The sequence below is a fragment of the Ammodytes marinus genome, assembly GCF_949987685.1.
Source record: "Ammodytes marinus genome assembly, chromosome: 15".
In the NCBI taxonomy this organism is placed as follows: domain Eukaryota; kingdom Metazoa; phylum Chordata; class Actinopteri; order Uranoscopiformes; family Ammodytidae; genus Ammodytes; species Ammodytes marinus.
This window is the reverse complement of record NC_137219.1, coordinates 12,785,293-12,805,876: the sequence shown is the minus strand read 5'-3', so window position 1 is coordinate 12,805,876 and position 20,584 is coordinate 12,785,293. Positions and strand designations below refer to the sequence as shown.

The 20,584-nt window shown below is 42.7% G+C and overlaps 1 protein-coding gene across 1 annotated transcript; it reads right to left on the bottom strand.

Annotated features, from left to right (window-relative positions):
• Positions 1–6,296: 6,296 nt before the first annotated feature.
• On the bottom strand, positions 6,297–18,702 carry dcdc2c (doublecortin domain containing 2C; the record flags this gene model as incomplete). Its single annotated transcript, XM_080042256.1, has 10 exons — positions 6,297–6,386; positions 9,518–9,643; positions 10,316–10,416; positions 12,309–12,441; positions 16,280–16,328; positions 16,457–16,603; positions 17,199–17,330; positions 17,452–17,528; positions 17,868–17,916; positions 18,419–18,702. 10 exons carry the CDS (start codon positions 18,700–18,702, stop codon positions 6,297–6,299), a joined length of 1,188 nt encoding a protein of 395 aa, XP_079898382.1.
• Between the last annotated feature and the right edge of the window lie 1,882 nt (positions 18,703–20,584).

The following is a 20,584-nucleotide window of genomic DNA, read 5'->3' as shown; positions in this document are numbered from 1 at the left end:
AACTACAGATGAAGAAACCACAGGAAGTGTATACGGATCCTCCTTTTTTTATTTATTAATCACGCATGTGTTCGTTATTCATTATGTAATTGCAAAACAGATTGTTGCGGTCTTTTATTTTATCAAGCATGCCATTAGGAAGGTCAGCGGAGAGGACAGCATGCGGCTGGGCTTACCACAGTCATCTCCGCTTCACAACCATCTGGATGTGACTCCAAACACTGCAGTCGGCAATCTGGGGTGCAGTGATATCATCTAGCATTCTCTCCATTTGTTTATTTCTATTTTTAGGCCATTTCCTCATCACTGTATAATCAGTATATATGGTCCCACTGATATGCCTCCCCCCCACGCCCCCTCTTTGTCCCTCTTACTCCACATTACCTTATCACAGTGAAAGCTTTTAGCTGTGCTTCCAGCCATTAGCTTCAGACAGTGGGTAGCTAGAAGGCTAGAACAGAGGGAAAAGTGGCCTCCTGGTGGCTCTGAATGATGTCAGCACCGAAAAAAGGTATTTTTATATAATACCACCTGTCCATCTTGTCTGCGGGAAGGCTCCATCCAGGTTTCAAAGCACGTGGGGCCTGCACAGGGAGTGACCTATAACCTTTTATTTCGCTTACACAACATACAAAAGTTGGAGAAAAAAATGCTTAAACCTATTGAGGCTGTGACTGGAGTGTTGTATACAACTTCCTGACTACTTTACCTGGATAATGTTTTTAAAGCAGATTTGTGCTATATTATATTATGTAAAGAAGAGTACTAGGGCCACAGGAGAATAAAGAATTGATAGGAGGGCTTTCTTTTCATTATGCACTCAGAGAATAATGTCGAAATGTAGAGTGTAGGCTATGTAGAGAAATATGGACATTCAATTTTGTGAATAAAGAGGTAATACAATATGGAGAACAAACTCAGGCAGTTCAGGCCTGCAGTGATGCTGGAAAGAGGTTGACGGATTAAAACGTCCGGTATTAATAACTCATTAGCAAAATGTTATTATAAAACAAAGAGATGCATCGTTGCTATCGTAAAATAAGCAGACAATGGGACTCTACCTCATTTTTTGCCGAAAAAGAGATGTCCTCTAAGCCAGACTTATAATATATTGTTCTTACAGTGGGCTGTGAGACAAGAAAGCTGTATAATAAGCGCAACACCGAAGTAAAAAATATTCAACCTTTACTCTTATACAGTGCAATGCAGTTATTAGTCGAGCTTCGAGGATGTCCAGTTTGCATGGTTTGTTCTTATAAGGTTTTGCATACGAGTTGTTCATTCTGGAAGTTAGAATTTGTGAATATCTTTCCCAGCTTCAGCGCAGTCAGGAACTATGGAGTTGATTCTCTAACTTGTATTTCGTCTTAATTGACGAAATTGTAACTCCACTTTATTCTCGAAATAAAAATAAAAACTTCCTCCTCTCATTTTTTTCCCTCTCCCGTAGCCCTAATACAATTTGGTATATATGCTATAATACGAATCAACTATTATTTTGAGTGCTGCACTCCATCTACAATAATCCATCATTTATAATCATTGCCATTGTATCACAGCAAGAGAGCAGAATAAGTATACTGCCATTATTCCTAGAGCACTGTTTGGAATTGTGACTGAAACACTGAGAAACTATTGTTCAGCCACTCACTGAAGCGTTTGAGTGGCGTCCGTGTGAGACGGCTGACGTGTTATTGACAGATGGCCAGGCTCCTGCCCTCCAAGGGGGACTTCTAAACCAAACAACTACTGGATACACCAAGGTGATCCTCACATCGATATCAATCAATTATTCATATATTTGCGCGGGCCCGCAAAAAGCAGCTCAACTATATTTTATAAGTGCTAGACGGACATGCATTTTGAAGAAGGAGGAACTGAGGGAGTGGAGCTATTACCCTGCGTTTGATCCTGTACAGTTGTGGTGAATTAGGTGTCACAGCATGACACAGAACTGCAATTATGTGGGTCAATTATTCTTATTGTCTCTATCACATCCATTAGCTTTTATAGAAGAATACACGTCTATATTTAAAGCAACATGCAGAGAGTGCCGTTTTTTTTTTTTTCAAATTCCTATCGATACAAGACTTAAAGTTTGCTGCATATCAAGTGCACTTGAGCTGAATATATAACAAGGGGAGAATATTTTTGTGTGGGCGACTCAGTTACAGTACAAGCTGGAGAGGGAGACAAGCAGTAGCAATATAGTGCTGTAGTTATACAAGCAGCTGTGCCTAGTGGCTTTGGCAGGACTTGAGGGAGATCTAGTTTATTATTCCTTGTTCAGTAGGCCTCTCTGGACCTCTTCGTTAGAAGTGCATCACATGAAGTATAAAGTATAAAGCCCCACTACACTGTGTTTAATTTGTGGTGCTTTGGTTTGCATTAGTACATACCATCACACGCTCTTTTTTCTCTCCCTCTCCCTCTCTCTCTCCATTTCCCTACCTCATGACACACAGATATTTTAAAGCTGTGCCCGGGGGTCAACAGCAACAGCTCTCATTCTACCCATCACTTCACCCCTTGTGTTTTTCCTAGGCGACCAACTATGAGAGGCTGCGATTCATTCTTTTGATCCACTCCAATATCATTACGTTATTAGTTGATTTCCGTGGATTTAATCAGCATAGTAATTCCTCTCCACGGGAAGATAAGTCTCTCTCAAGAGCGGTTACGCCGTCCACTACGCCTGCTGATTAGACCACAAGCCCCCCAAAATAATTCATCAGAAAACTGCAAAAAATAATTTATCAAAAGTGCTCCTCACAAAAGCCCCGCTCAGGACCTTTGCATCTTAATAATTAAACTGCGCAATTAGGCATTTTACCATGCACTCAGTGTGAGGCTCCATGCAATATTCATAGCTGTACATAATTATGCAATATATTCACTGAAATAAGAGGCCATATATTCACGGTGGGGCTGTCAAGAGGAAAGACATTTTTATTTGGTTTATAACGCTGTTTCATCTTATACATGAGCAGCTGGCTTTCCCGGAGACAGAAGAGAGCGAGGACGTCTGGTCCTTAGCAGTCTGACACTGTACGCTACGACTCTGGCTCTTAAGAGGAAAGAGAAAGAGAGGGAGGAAGGGAGAGAGCGAGAGAGAGAGAGAGAGAGAGAGAGAGAGAGAGAGAAGGAGATAAGCCTGTGTCCATGCTCTCACCATGGGAACCACTAATATCAAAGTACATCTGCTGGACACAACAAAGGCATACCTCATTGGTATCATACATTGACCACATTCAACACAAGACGAAGAGAGAAAGAAGAGGTATTAAATTAAAATGGAGTCCAGACGGGCTGCTGTCTCGGGATGTATTGTATGATAAATTATACATAATGCTCATCCCAGCATGGTACAGAACTATAGAGAAAAAAAAAATAGTCCCGGAGCCCTTGATGGTGCCCGAAGCAAATAAGCAACAGCAGCAGCGGTCTACAGTGGACACACTTGTGGACAAGGTTGGCTTTCATCTGGAGACGCAGTTCAAAGCTACGGGCTGCGCACAGAACAAACTGGCAATCAAAGCTAATGTGTAACTGGGCAGTGGTGCACTTCAGAAGAGCCTGTCGTCTCCAGTGCAGCGGAGATCACACGCAGACGCCTCGCTCGCAATCACAACGGGCTGATTTTCGACACACGACTCTTTCGAACTTTACCACTTTTTTATTTTTTTCACCATGGAAAAATGAAAAAAAAAAAACTTGGGAGCTGCTGTCTTTTGAAGGCCTTTAGTGACTCGTACATGTGATGAATGAGAAGAAAGGCATACATTTTGCTCCAACTATATTGTAGCTAACAAAGGCTTCTCCCTCAGCGAATCCATCCCCAAGGATACCCTTTGCATTATGTCTGAATATATAAAGTCTACAAGTATGGGTGAATGAAGCGAAGGAAAAAAATATATGTTCTCTATCATGAGATGTATTGTGGACTAACATCCATCGAACATGTCATTAATTTAAGGTCGTGAATATAATAGGGATTTCATAAGCATTCAATCTGTAATGCTTCGAAAATTCACATCATCTGTTACAATAACTTGAACATGCTGTATCCACATATGGTTGATGGAACACTGCTGTGCTCTATACGGAACTCCAGTACCTCTCAATTATACTTTATCATGTATTTGACATTACGAGTTCGAATCAATGAGACATTTAACTGTATTATTTGTTAAGTACATACCTTTCAAATGCCTGTCATGCAGATCAATGGAACAAATGTTATTGTTTACATTTACCTGTAAAAAGAAAAGAGAGACAGGATAAAAAAGAAAGAATGGTAATATATATAAAAAAACATGGTCAAACCGTCCTCTCAAGGCTTTTAAAGTTAGATATAAAGACAGCCAGCGTGTTTTTCTGTCACTGTCATACGGCTGCTCTGCAAAACAATGACCTTTAACAATATGAGACAATTTTACTGTCGGTATAATACAGATGTGATTAACATAAATAAGAGTTGAAGTCAAATTGGCGTAAAGGTCGTCATTCGGGGCCTAGTCCCGGGCTCGCCAGGTGATTTACAACAACTTAATTTGACTGTGCGGAGTAATTTATCTGTGACAGAGCAAGCCGCGCGACTCTCCGCATGTCGTGCGCACATACAGGCGACAATATGCCATGACTGCACACATCTCATATCCACCCAATCAGTCAAGATGCTTTACAACTTCTGTCAGAGGCCTTAACAGTTCTCGTAAATTACAAGGCCATTGTACACGCTGCCAATAACTTTTGAAGGAGAATCTCAGCCCCAACTGAACACAGTAGTATCTCTTGCTTTTGTAAGTGGTGGAGGTTGAGATGGGAATACCTCTGGTTAAAGTATATGAAGGAAGGTAATATGAAGGAGAAGGATGCAGTGCAAGCGCTTTGATGGAAGATTTGCTTTGTTAAAAAAAAGGCCTCCCTATTTTCTCTCATGGATAGATTCGGCCCAGATATTGACATTTGGATGCAAAGCAGGTGGCAGGCTGCTGTGGTTTTGATTCTGTTAAGAGATGGCTTGCATTTCCTTTCAACATCCCACTTCCCCATCCACTGCCATACAGGAGTCTTCTGTAAAGCTTTGCATCTGTGTCATCTGCAGATCCACGGTGGCAGCCAGGGAATATGAGGCATGAATGATGTAGAACCATTCATAAACAGCAACAACAATATAATGTGATACGGGACAGGAAAAATGAGTGTGCGGGCTCTGGAGTCTGCAAGCAATAATCTGTTGTGATTCATTTCAAATGCCCCCTGCAGTGTGTCCATTGATATTCTGCGGGGAAATCAGAGCCAGTGCAAGAGTGTGCAAGGCTGCATCTCGACCTCCAGTACCATCACTATGAAGATAATTGAAAGAGAATATATAAACCTAAAAATCAAGCACGTGTATGAGAAAAAAACATTTACCCGCTGGCTGTTAGATTCTCTCAGGTACAGTGTACTTTTAGGCAGGTAGCCTGCTGTTAGCACAGGATGCAGTGATTTTCCCTGGTGTCACACTGACAGGGCGAGCCTCGGATTGGAGGGCAGACAGAGTGATAACCGCGTGCAGAGGGATTCACATCCCGTTTCCATTTATTTAGCCACCTTTGGAATTTTCACAAGGAGCAATTGGGGATGCTGGGAAACCGCTGAATGGGCCTCACTTCCAAAGTCTATGTTTTGTAGGCAATTAGAATGAAATTGCCTGAACGGGATGAAAGGCACATTCACTCAACAAAGGATAATGTCAGGTTTACACCATTGCTTCGGTTTGTGTTTTAACACTATGTTACCCCCCACCCCCATAATCAAATGTGTATAGCACTTATTTTTGTATTTTTCCTTCAGATGTGTTCTTCTCTAGATCAATCAAATGATAGTCTGACCATGACTCTCTATAAGACTCCCATATAAAACGAGACGGCACATATCCCACTCATTTCGGTGTTAGAGGTAACAAATTACAAACGACACAGGGAAATATAAAGAGCGGGTGAATAATCCCAGGCTCTCAGCATAGCACACCTTGATGTGCAGGTGCCTTTAATACTCGAATAAGTCATCTGAGATTGGGGGGAGGCGTAAAAAAAAGAAAAAAAAAACACTCAACCAGATGGTCTCCATAAAGCATGGGGTAAAGCTCTCCCAGATGTTGAGAGGTGGTTGCGGATCTGGTGACATGCAATGTGAAGGAGGAACTAGTAATGCAGAGTGTATTAGCGCTCTCTTTATGGCTGCATTAGGTGCTGTAGAGGGGAACGCGGGGGCGCTGCTGCCAGTGAGCTACTACTACCAGGGTAGCTTTATGCTTTGATGAACCTACCCTTGAAAAACCGGGACATCCTCGTCCGCATTCTGCCGAGCCTGGAAGACGACTCCCTCTCTTTGGCCTCCTGGAAGACATAAATCAGTTTCTCATATCATCATCTAGTCATATTCGATGCATATGCAAGCCCTAATCTGTAAATCTGTCAGATTTCTCCCCTTTTAGTGATACATCAGATTCGTAATACTCTCCCCACATATGCAGTAAATCTCTGACAATGCCTAGTGTTTCTTAAAAAAAAATCAAAAGACAGCGCAGCGTGAAGCAGAGAACTTCACTGTGAAAAACCAGATGCAGACAGTGGAGTGAGTGGCGGTTCAGTTTAGGACTTTTCTGTGCTGAAATCTTTTGGTGCATTCCGAAGTGTCATCTCTCACAAAACACTGGCCCAGACAGGAAGCCAGAATACATTTCCCCTTAGTTCATTGTCCCCGGCGCTGAGGACTAGCAGAAGATCTCAGTCTGATTAATGACTGTACACTGTCTAATGAACAGTAATTGAATGGTATAATGCAGCAGGTCCTTAAAAGCCCAGAGGAGTCGTCTTCCTCTGCCTCACTCTCTCTCTCTCTTGAAATGCAAGGCGGTGACATTGTCTAGAGTTGATTATAGTTGACCTTGCACAGGGGAGAATAAGGCCTTTGAAATGGCTAACCTAAGCTTCAGGGAATAGGAGCCACGGCAAAAAATAAAAAAAACTGAAAGACAAATGAAATGGACTTGCATTGGAAAAAGGAAAGGAATGGATCAATGCGGCGGTCAATAGCACTTCGATTTTTTATCACAAAATTCTTAAGAAGAGGAAGACGATTGATCAAACATCCGCAGTCCTATTGGCATTTCTAACAATATTAATTAAGAAAAAATGCTTAGCTGACTGGTTGATAAATCAGCCAATATTGTTAAATCAAAACAAATGATAGTTGTAAACACAATACCACAGCAGTGAGTACAAATCTACCCTTGTCCACATTTCCCTCAGAGTGTATGACATCCACAACATAGACTGAGTCCCCCCCCCCCTCGTGAAATCAATCAACTCCTTAACAGAGTGCACTCTAAAGGAAAACCCAACCTTCAAAAAGCCCAACAAAAGTCAGTCAAGTGATTATGAGAAATGCTTTGATAAATGTGCATCAGGCTCCAGCCCGCCATCCTTCGCCTCTCTTCCATCCAGATAGCCTGCCTTCACTCCCGGCGGACATCTCCACTTGGCAGAGATGCTAAATCTCGTTATTCTTTGTTTGGCCTGGACCACACAGGTCAATATCACACACACACACACACACACACACACACACACACACACACACACACACAACTGCCTCACCGGTGTACTGTCTGTAAATGTATTCACTATTTAAATCCACCGCAATAAATCATTTAAAGCTTTGGCTGAAAAATGTAATCATGTAATTGAATTTGGTCATCAATATCTACCATATATCCGTGCACGTATGCGGAGTATGCGAGGCATTTCACAAGCAGATACGAGCACTGTAGTGGGAGGAATATCTGTCCCAACTCAACTCCAAGTATGAGTCATAGCAGTGCAGTTATCCCTCATTATTATTCACAGCCCTCTAAATGATGAGGTTGCTGACGACGACGAGACAGCAACAGTCTGTTTGGCCTCAAAGGGAAAAAAGAGGAGAGTGTGTGTGTGTGTGTGTGTGTGTGTGTGTGTGTGTGTGTGTGTGTGTGTGTGTGTGCGTGTGTGTGTGTGTGTGTGTGCGTGAATGCGTGCGTTAGACTGTAAGTTGGGCAAGTCTCACCTGCAGCGGCATGATTTCTGGTCTGATGACAACTTTTATGAAAAATCCCAGATAAAACACAAATAAACAGAATTGCCACGAGGCAAAATGTACAGGGTGTTCTGATTTGGAGAAAAAATAAACTCTACTGTAACTTTCCATAGTTGTGTGTTCAATTAAGTCTTTGAGTTTAACGCTCGTACAATTTGAACAATTCTAAAGTAAACTGGATTCCACCGCTAAGTCCGGTTGGAGATGTGTATTGTCATGAGGTTTCAACTGGAGAGCTTGCAACGGTAATCCTACCTTCTCCTTATGTCAGTCTTTACTTAGCTGACACATCCAAAATCTGCTCGGTGAGACGGTTATTGCAAAACCGTACCTGGGTTTATTATTATTATTGCCCATTATCTAATAGTGTTTTACTTGCAATCCATAGGCAATCTGAATCAGCAACATTCATGTAAGACCTAAAGCGATAAGTAATGAATTAAGCTATTGATGAGGTCTTTAGCCAGGGTCATAACTGGCCCCACAGAAATCAATAATTACCCGCGATAAGAATATCTTTATTGCAAAAGTGCATACGGCAGCAAAATCATCACCACACCAAAACATTCCCCTATGGTGTAATTGCCACTGCTTGGAATTATAGTTTTCATTAAAACAAAATGTTCCAAGGTTATTGATTGCTTAAATAAGACTCGATATCTTCTCATTTTGAAAGCCGGAATGAAATTGCTTGGAATAGTAATATCGCCAGTCTACAGTGCGCATTCATCAAGGTAGCGCCGCTCCGTACGGCTGTCCCTCGAGGATGATTAGGGAAAAAAAATAAGTGTATTTAAATGAGTGTCATTTCTGTGAGCCACGGATCCATGCAAAAACATCTGTATACACATCCCAGCCACGATTCATCACTGTGAAACGCGCACAATAACCAGGGCGACGGACGGACATCAAACACAACCACATGCTGTTATGGTGGTTATGCTCTAATCACAAATATTCATTCCTTTTTTCTATGCACCACAGCATCAAGCGTTCAGCTCACTTCTATAAACTCATATAACATAGAGTTGCACCCAGGGCTCAGGTGTCCTTAATACTGTATTTTTTCAGTTCTAGTGCTGTGCAGTGTGCTCTCTTTGCCCTGACGAAAAGCTACGCTTGGAAATACAAAGTACACAATTCCCAGAGAGAAAAGTGGATACAGAAAAACAGGTTACACAAACATTAGACTAAAAGTATAGTGGCTGGAAGCAGGTCTACGTGATGCTCTTGCAATTATGGAAAATGGTGATTACCATAATTGCTGGTTAGACCATTTGTATTGTGACCTAATCCAAAAGCTAATGAAAGTATTGGGCATGATAATAAAGTAAGAATAACCTAAACTTGAAACAGTAAACTACACACTCATAGTATAAAGGGTCCTACTTACATTCCTCTTGGAACCAGCAGACAAAGACCTGTGCCGACACAGGCAGTCTGAATCATGGAGGGAGGCCTTGCAGGATGCCAAACACCTCCCATCCTTGTACTCCTCATCAACTGTCTTGGCCTCAACCTGCAGGTGGGGAGGAAACAAAGACCCCCCTTGGCTTACATTGTACTGTGCTGCTGTATTGATTTTGCTAAATATTTATACATTTGTGGAACTTGTTCTACTGAGCATGTATGAGCCTTATTCTGAGTAGAAAAAACTATAACACACTGTAAAAAAAGTCAGCGATTCTGGTAAATGCTTGTTGTCAAAATCACTTTGTGTCAAAATCCAGTGTTAATACACAGCCGAGGCTCTGTAAACAGGCATGTAACTAGCTGCAGTGGGCACCCTTTGTTCACATACCAGTTTACAGAGCCTAGGCTGTGTATTAACACCAGATTTCTTTTCAGCGCACACACAGTACCGACAGGTATAAGAGGAGATATTCTCCGATTTTGACAAAAAGTGATTTTGACAACAAGCAGCACTCTCTAGAATCCCTAACTCCAACTTTATGCTGAAAAAACACAGAACTGAGTACAGTTAGTATCATGTACTATTAGGTTCAATGGAAGCAGCACATGGGGCCAGGGATGCCAATGTTTATCTATGGCGATATTGATAATAGTGTTTTCTAGGCTGGAATCAATTCTTACTTCCTGTCGGATAAACAGGGCCGAGCTGTTTCAAAGATTGTGTGCTAAAGAGCTCATGTAGGGCTGCAGTGGCGCATTGGGTTGTGCGGTGCTCTACCTGATCAATGGGCAGGTCCACCTTTAACTGGCCGTCTTCCTGCACCTCCGCCGCTCCCGCCATCTCACTCCTTTTGTTTCGTGCATTGAACACGCTGCCCTCTGAGAAAAGTGATTAATCACAATTACCTCATCTGCTGGCAGCCACCGTCTCATTCTTGTGCACACTCATTCTCTCTCTCTCTCTCTTTATGCCCCTCCATCCCTCACTGCCCCTCCTGTCCTCTCGCTTCGCTTTGCCTGTTCAACTTCTCAAGAGATCAATGTTGCTGTCACGCTGTTTATTTATTTAGAGTGGGCCACTGAAAGCCACAGCTGCTCTGCCTGCCACATATATGGCCAGCCATCGTGAACTTTCAGTCCAGGGTTAGTTCCTGACAAGTGACAGGTTGCACTTGATGCATGTGGGAGAAGAGCTCACCCGACAACGTCTCACTGTTTTTTTTTTTATCCTGTAAACAAACTCCTTTCTGTCTGTGGCCGCTGGATCTGATACGGGATGGAATGTGAATAATTAAACACACTATTGAGTTTTGTTTCGACTTCAATAGCCGTAAGTAATATCATTTAAATAATAAATTAAGTGTGGTAGATTAAAGGAGGAGTCAGCGTTTCTGGAGAATGCTTGTTGTCAAAATCACTTTTGTCAACATCAGTAGGATATCTTCTTGCGATTCCACTACCTGTCCGTAATGTGTGTGCGCTGAAAAGAAATATAGTGTTCCATACACACTACACAGCATAGGTTCTGTAAACAGGCATGTTGCCAGCTACGGTGGGCCTTTGTTTACATATCATTTGTTAACAGAGCCTAGGCTGTATTACATTTTTTTTTTAAATGTACGTAGTAAATAGCTCAAAGAGGTAAGAGTAGACTTCATTTAGTTTTCCATACAAGCCTTTCTTTCAGATCTGTGTCTGGACTCACATCAGATAGAAAAAACCTCAGATGAATCCTGTGAAGACTTCTTAAGAGTTACTGCCTTAATGAAGGGACCGGTTCTAAGAGGTGATTTAGTCATTAAGAATGAATTTCATTTGTGCAACTCTCAGGCCTACAGCAATATATATTGTGAAAGAACACGCTTACTATATGTATTAACCAGTGTCCAAAATGTGACAGGGTAACCTCACTTGAAAGTCAAAAAGCCACTTCTATTTAACACTGTCAGCGATAGCTTAGTTGCAACATAATGAAAGGATGGCAGGTGTCAAACTGTGGCAATTAGCCCAACCAGGCACTTTATATGTGGCACAGGATGACTCTTTCAAGTCGAGTATCACTGTGCACAGATGGTAAAACGAACACCCTCTCCTCCCCCCATGAAACGACAACTACTGAATAACCGGATTGAACACGCAAACAAACAATTACTGTGTATCAATGATTAACAGAGTGTCACTCTGGAACAGCGTAACTGCTACGCTACAACGTTCAAGCCCCATCAATCCGAAAGGAGTATTTTGTCACTTTTTATGATCTTTTGTCAGCGTTATTTGGGATTAATAACTCATTACCATTTTATACCCATTTTATCCCTGCATCAGGAGAAAATTTGAGCATTTCCCCCCCCCCCCCCCACACACACATAGTTAACAAGGCTTTCTGGATACGTGTTCAACAAAATGGCCTGATTGAATTCATCTAAGATTTAAGCCCTTTTGACGTCGTTTGAAGTCTCGTTCTGTTTAATATTCACTGGAAAAAAGACTGGTGTTGTCTTTCAAAGAGCAGGGTGCTGTGTTCTGTTTGGACTTCGAAGAAACAGCATGAACAATCCAAAGAAAGCTCCTTCACCTGCCAAACGTTAAGTTTCCCAACACACACTCAAACTCACAACTCTTCACACACACACACACACACATAATAGGGCACTACTACATGCATATGGATTTGCTATCATAAGCCAACAGGTTTTCTTCATATCCCTATAGTGGGGGATGGAGAGAGATAGAAGGAGAGCAAGATATTTCTATAGCGTTGCTCTGCTTACCCCCCATCGAGATGGGAACTCGGTTTCTGGACACCTGCCTCTGTTGTTTTCTACTCTCCAGCTTGGCTGCCTGTGTCTTCATCTGGCCCCTAGCAGTGTGCTCAGGGTCCTCTCCAAAGCCTGCGTGAGCGAACTACATGAAGAGACAAAAGAGAGCAGAAAACAAGGGGGGGGGGGCACAGTTTTAAGGCATATTTCCTTTTTCTCTGCAATTCATCATTGACTTTTTTTCCGCTGTTGTCTTGTAAAGAGGAAGAAGGAAAAAATAAATGACAAAACGTGTCGGGGCAAAAGTTGTTTCCCCTTCTCCTTTTAACATTTTTTTTTTTTTTTTTTTACATTTTCCATTGACCTCAATTTTTCACGAGCTGATATGCTTTGCGGCTCCCCCGTGACTCCTACTGTATTGAATTCATCTGGTTCCAATACATCCCGTGCGCAACCTATCAATCACGAGGGACCGTGGCAAACTAATCATTTATTGATGAAACGGGGCAGCCATGAATTTCTAACTGCATTTGTCTTATTTATCAAGCCAGATCAAACAATGAAAATCCAAACAAGCTTAAAGGGAAAAGGGAGGGAGTCGCATGGAATAACTTATTCTTCAGGCAGCAGACAGCAGAAGGTTATTGATGGAGAGGGGAGGAATAGAGAGAAAAAGAAAAAGAAAAAGAAAAAAAAAGGGTTGGGACTTAAGTTGCTTGTTGGTAGAGTGAAGGCGAGAAAGAGGAAGAGAGAGAGAGAGAGAGAGAGAGAGAGAGAGAGAGAGAGCAGTGGGGAGAGTTCAGAGTGATGTTCAGACAGCAGGGTACACATCTGAATTAATGCTTCCACAAAAGGCAATTTTCTCCTAGCAGGCTCCTCATCCCCTCTGTAGGTAGCACGGTGAGGTATGTCTCCCTTACAGAGAATGAGAGACACACAGACACACACACAGAGAGTGGGAGCGAGCAGACTTAATGTTTCTCTTCAGCTACAGTGCTCTTTACTGCACCATGCCTGTGCTGGATCCCTGGGCTGGCTCAGGGGATAGTGTAGTGATCTCAGGCTTCCACCAAAATACCAGGGGGGGAGGGGGGGTAGGCAGCGTTGTTTCTTCTTCTTGTCTGCTTTTCTTTTTAAAGCAAAGGCAAAGTCTGTTTGGTTGTTCTTTTGAATTTTCTACGGCCGAGGGAGAGAAATAAAACAACAAAAGGAGAGAGAGTGAAGTGTTGCCTGGTGTGCGCTCGGTGGCGTAAGGAGAGTTGAAACAGAGTTCACGCTTCAGCGCCGCAGTGTGTCCACATAGCCACGCCAGAGATCAAAGACGAGACGAACGGCTGTGTGGCACTGTCTGTCGCAGCGGTAAAGCTGTTCATTCAGGTTTTTTTTTTTGCATTTTTTTTTTTGCAGCCCTCAATTTGCCTGCAAGTCCTGCTGTGTGTTCAAAATCAAAAACTACATCTGGGCAAATCAAAAATGTAACAGCTTGTTCATTCGTGTTTACAGGCCGGGAGATGTAAATAGAATATTATTTAAATCCACATAGTTAAATCAAGATTGTCTCACTCGGGGAGGGGAACGCGGAGGACGAGTGGCGCCTCAGAGCCAGGAGAGTACAGTGGTAGAGCGACTGGAAAACACAGGCAAGTGGAAAAAAAGCTGAGGTCATCCCCGCCTCTCGCTCTGCATTACATATCTACAGTACCGTATCCTGTGGGAGCAGACACACTGTGTGTATATCAGGAGGCCCCCAGAGAGAGAGAGAGAGAGAGAGAGAGAGAGAGAGAGAGACAGAGAGAGAGAAAGAAAGAAAGAAAGGAAGAAAGAAAGAGAAAGGGAGTTCTAGAGTTTGTGTGAAGGGGGTGTCAGGGGAGGACCGAGCAGCAAGTAATCTGTGGCCCCTCTCAAGTGGCAGAGAACAGGAGTCAACAAGAGGACAGGGCGATATGATAGCCAGGGGAAAACGGCGGGTCCAAACCAATTGGTCCGAGCAGCCTTCAAGCTATATACTGTTGCTGTGGTATCAGTGGGAGGGAGGAGGCACATCTTCCCAGGGCTTGCAGCAGTGAGGCAGTGCAGTTTTTCCACGGGGGCATCGCCACTTCCCCTCCTCAACCGATGAGATCATCCATAAACAGCAGCAGAGCAAGTCCAGAGAGCACAGTGGCGGCGAGTCATCATCGCTGATGTCAGGGAGTGTGTGTGCAGCTATTAAAAGGTTTAGTCAGCCTTTACTGGGCCTGTTTTCACTTCACAGGGAACGCTTCATGTGAAGTACATACATGTGAAGCGCAATTGCACCGCTCATCATTATCACAGCAATATGAACGCACTTTGCTTTGATGCACATCATTATTCCCTCCTTTTCCCCTGTTATCTCTCTGCATTCCTCTCCCTTCCCTATTAATCTTCTCTTTATGCCATGTCTACCTTTAAAACTTTCTACCTCATCATTTCAGTGAACACCTAACTCAGCATATACTCAGCACACGCTTGCTTTGGCGTGCGCCTGCTTGGAGAGTTCCAATATGACACACTGCAGAGCCGTCAGTTTAGACTTCAGCGGTCGCACCGGAGCAGATGTCCCATTCACCGGTGCAGGGGACAGGGACAGGGGACAGACGCCGTTTTCCCCCATTCAACAAGAGCAAGGTTATATTTTACACAGCCTCAGTGGGCACGTTTTAAAGGGGTATTTTTCTTTTACAGGCATTTCAAACCAGACCGCTGTTGTTTTGTGAGGTCAAACTGAAATTAATGACAGACATGACCCCATAAATGTATGTGTAATCAGTAAGCTAAACAGCTGACAGATCAGGACAGGAGTGGGCAATCTTTTGTCGCATGTATCTTTCGCCCCTCTGAGAGGTTCTTATTAACTGGTCAAATCATGTTTATAAATTCATGAGGGATCAGACGCAAGAGGCAAAAGGGAAGTTAAATGCGGCAGCATCATGTCCATTGAATGACTAATAGTACAGTGTGCCGGTGGATGCAAAACACAGCCATAAGTCTGTCTCTGTCTCCACCTCATGGCACTGTGCGATATGGCAAAGGCTATGGTGGTCTGAGCAATGTTAATTCATATTTTCTTACAGAGGCAGTTACTGTTAGTCTGTGGGTAAGAGGTTTCATAACAGTGTGGCTTTCATCGTATCTTCTATGCTTGGATAGTTTTAAAATAACACGAAGACATCTTACAAATGAGCCAAAGCATTTAAATGCATTATAATATATTACTAATAAATATTCATCATATTTCTGAAACAACATGGTAGTCAACACCAGATACAGCCAGAGAAAAAGCATGGGGGTGCATTTTTTTCCATCTGAAAAAAAAATTGGCATCTGCCACAGCATTGTCATCTTTCATGCTTAGAAAAATCAGATGTCAGACACATCTCTCACAGGGGGCCCCGCCATGTCTACCTCAACATGCTGAGTGGGCATGTTCTCATCTTCACTGTGTGATTTGGTCTTCATCTCGGGGCCCACAGCAGCGCAATCCTCATATGGATTCAAAGCACTTCACTGTCTACTTAATCACAATACAGAATGTCCTGGTTCTGGTTTGAATAAGAGATTTTGCATGTGTGTGTGTGTGTGTGTGTGTTGTTTTCAGTCAGTGAAGTCCCCCTGGTGCATATGATCTGTCTATGAGGCTCACTGCACTTGATCAAGTGGGCCAGCCCCGTCTCTGTGGGGATTACCCATCAAAGTGGAAAGCAAAGGTAACTCAATGCCTCCCGCAGACAGTGATTGATGATAGCGCCGTTTCATAACGAATCGCGCACACACCCCCACAACAAGTCGCGCACATGGGAAATGTTAATTGAAATGCTGTGTGTGCAAAGATACGCTTTTCGACTGTGATAGTACCGAGGTGCTACAGCAATAAACTAGAGGGAATTAGGCGTGTCGCGAGGAAAGTGAACAACCAGATGGCAAACCAACTCACCCAACTCTGAAGCAAAAAAAGTACTCACCGCGTCTCTTCCATGTCTTGTCTTTTTGATAGCAGGCAGGTTGTCTGGGCTGCAGAGAAAAACAGTGGGAAACCAAAATGGAGACACATATTTCCTCTTTGCAGCAAACTAAGGACCCAATGTTTATGAAATGAAATGGGGATTTAAAACTTTTTTCATAAAGCATAGGTCTTATACCCCTCGTTTTCCCTGTTGAGATCTCTGCAGGGGACGCAGTGCTCATACGGGAGTGCTTTAAACTTTTCTGCACCAACTGCGACATAGTGCTGGTTGTTCTCCAGCTCAGAGGGACCGCAGACAGCTTGTCCGTCTAATGCGCAAAGCCTGGAAAATCAAAAGAAGAAATACCACAAATTGGAGCAACGTTTTGTGCTTGTAAATATCAGTGCTTTGGATATTGAATACACATAGATGTCTCTAATATTGTCCGAGCGGTTAAATTTGATGCTACTATATTTTTTTAAAGAATCACCTAACAAGCAGTGTTGGCTTTACTCTTGTAAAACATCACTAGCAGATACGGTCCCAATCTTTCTATCGATTAGCAAAATCCTTGCTCTCTGTGCAATCTTGCTGCATTTAAGCTGACTGGAAAGCCTCCACTAATCATATTTCCTCATTCTGTACTAAAGAAGCCCACAGGAAATCAATGTTCACTCTTGTGAGTGATTAACTTTAAACAACTTGGTTTCACTTTCTTGCAGTACCAAAACACCATTTTGATTTTTTTTTAAAACATCTGTGGGTTTCATTGCAAAACACGATGAAGGACATGGTTTATGATTCATACAAAAACGTAAAAATATGGACTATTTTCAATCGGTTGCTATTTCCTCAACCCAGAAAAACAGCAGCGTATTCCTTTGCTTGCCCCAACTGGTCTATGGCTAATCTAAAACGTAACTTTAATCTACATTACCTGAACACAGCACCAGTGCGAAGACGCACCTTCTCTGTCACCATGACTAAAACATTATCCCAGCTTTTAAGAGTGTACTTTGGAATCCGTACTCGAACTGGAGGAGTCAAGATGTCTCCGTTGGTAAAAACACTATGAAAAACAAATATTAGGCACAGAAAGAGAGAGACCGATTCGATCTTAAAACAGGAGACGGAACATTCTAATTCTTACGTATAGGTTCATTTGTATACAATTTAAAATGAACACTCACTTTATCGTGCAAGACTCATCGTTTGTTTTCCTCCAGCGAGCAGAAACTACTAATCTGCTGTGAACAACAGGCAGGATCTGAAATTAATCACAAAAAAAGTGTAAAATGAAAATTAAGACGGGGCAGCGATAGATAAGGAATGAGGAGTCTTCAAGTGTCGAACTCAAACTCTGATGTTGTGTCTGAGAACAAGACGTTTGTGTTTACAATTCCCATTTATAACATTCAGACCAAAGCAAAGGCAACTTTGATCCGCTACCAGGGTTTAGGCTTCAGTCAGTTGAAACCTCCCACTAAGGACTAGGCCTGCTGTACCATACAGTATGGCCACACATAATAAAGAACATGATGAATAAAGCATTGATATTCTAATCATTTTCTATGTATAATCCATCAAACACAAAAAGTGCTCTTACCTGTTCATTTTTCTTATTCTGTGGCCTCTTGGTGTTTATCTCACAATAGCTGGAAGACATTTAAAATCCATGTTATGAATCAAAGCCAGACTTCAGAATGGTGCTGCATGGGAAACCTACACAGTTACCAATGGTCTTTTAAAGATAGACAGACGATAGATCTGCTCTAGACCTGATAGTGCCAATTAAAGAGGACTGTCCAATTAAAAGTGTTTTTAACATTATGTTAACTACACTTATGGAATACTGGTCCCCAAGACAGCCCATTCAACTGCAAAAGTAGAGTACAGTATGAACGCTATAGCCACATAATTAATGCAATGTATAAATTTTTTTTGGAACATGGAATAGCCAACCAGTCAAATGCCCAAACAGCAAAAGAAGAACACATGTTATGTGTACATTACAAAAAAGCCAACATATGCTATATAGGCTATAGCTGGCATAGCAACTGTAGCTGGCGCCCAGGGCTCATCCATTGACCCACACACAAAACACATGCCTGCACAGTGCGCACAAACACACAAACAAACACACCTTGAGATACCTACTCCAGCTTTTTGAACTGCTCACTTCCGGCTGCAACATAGACACTCCCGTGCTTCAGGTCGTCCAAACCCTGAACTTTGTGGCCCTGGTTCGGGGTGTACAGCTTCCTTACGGCGCCGAAAGGAGCTTCGATCCCTTTGGTCACTGACGTCAGGAAATTGTCAAAGGTCGTCACCTGTTTCAGATTTAAAACTATTTTCCTTCCGGGAAAGAAAGCGTCCCCGTTTATGTAGACAATTATTGTCTTGGTCTGTGGCTTATCACTTCTCCTCGCCGTGCCCGGCATACTTAGCTAGCTGACTGAAGTAGTTAAAAACAACAAGACATCAATGGAGCTTGCTGTCAAAAGTAAGTGTAGTCACTGGCGGGAGTGTTGAGCCTCCGGAGACGTAACTGGAGATAGCATCTGACATGGAAACCAATGCTTCCACATGAGAGATGTGTAACATCAAGAAACCTATCCGACGTCCGTGTTGTTGTCCCACATCTTGTATGTTGCTAACGTTTTGATTAAGTGTTTGGATTCCAAAACTTAAGTGTTTCCATGGCAACCAGCAGGTGAAAAGGTCTGTGTTGATCAGGCCAGTCATGTCAGATGTAGGCTCTTTTATGATTTTTTTATTTTATTTTTTGCTTTGTAATAGGGATTATGCATTAAATTACCATAGACCTATTGTAGCCTACAAGGAAACAATAGCCTACTGTAGGCCACATGAACTAATATAAAACGTCTAACAAGCATTATCAATTGGCAATAAGATAAATAGCCTAGATAACCTATAGGCTATTTATAATAGCCTATATTTTTTATACGCTAAATAGCTATTTTGGAAGACCCAGGGGTGTTGCTAGACCTATTTTACTGGGGCATGTGCCCTACTGTTGATCTGCTGTGCCCCAGTAAAAAAAAGAACCTTCACCCAATATCTGCACATTTGGCGCCTGTGCCCCAGTAAGTGGAGCTATACAGTATCTCACAAAAGTGAGTACACCCCTCACATTTCTTCAAATATTTCATTATATATTTTCATGGGACAGCACTGAATAAATGACACTTTGATACAATGTAAAGTAGTCAGTGTACAGCTTGTATAAAGGCCTTTGCACACCGGGCGCGTTTTATTTGTGCGATTAATCCGTTAATTAACGAACGTATACAGAGTCAATACAAGCTTCCACACCAGCGCCGTCATTTCGCATCGCGAATTTGCGTTTTTTATTTTTTCGAACTGAGTTTGATTTTTCTGGGACGTCGCTTCTAAAGTGAGACTCGACAAAATTCACATTTCAAAACATTCGCTTTTACGTTGTGTTTATTCGCGTCGCGCCAGGTGTGCAAAGGCCTTAACAGTGTAAATTGACTGTCCCCTCAAAATAACTCGACACACAGCCATTAATGTCTAAACTGCTGGAAAACAGAAGTGAGTACACCCCTAAGTGAAAATGTCCAAATTGGGTCCAAAGTGTCAATATTTAGTGTGGCCACCATTATTTTCCAGCACTGTCTAAACCCTCTTGGGCATTGAGTTCACCAGAGCTTCACAGGTTGCCACTGGAATCCTCTTCCACTCATTCATGACAGCATCACGGAGCTGGTGGATATTAGAGACCTTGCGCTCCTCCACCTTCCGTTTGAGGATGCTCAATAGGGTTTGGGTCTGGAGACATGCTTGGCCAGTCCATCACCTTTACCCTCAGCTTCTTTAGCAAGGCAGTGGATGTGTGTTTGGGGTCGTTAACAAGTTGCAATACTGCCCTTCAGCCCAGTTTACGAAGGTTGAGTGCACATGCTCAGCATCATACCCAGAGGTTGGCTTTGGAAAATAGACGTATGAGTGCTGCGAGCATTGCTGAAGGGCTTGAAGGGGTGGGGGGTCAGCCTGTCAGTGCTCAGACCATACGCCACACACTGCATCATACTGGTCTGCATGGCTGTTGTCCCAGAAGGAAGCCTACTCTAAAGGTGATGCACAAGAAACCCCATCAAAAGTTTGCTGAAGACAAGCAGACTACGGACATGGATTACTGCAACTGTCCTGTGATGAGACCAAGATACATTTATTTGGTTCAGATGGTGTTAAGAGTGTCGGGCGGCAACCAGGTGAGGAGTACAAAGTCGAGTGCCTATAGTCAAGCATGGTGGTTGGAGTGTCATGGTCTGGGGCTGC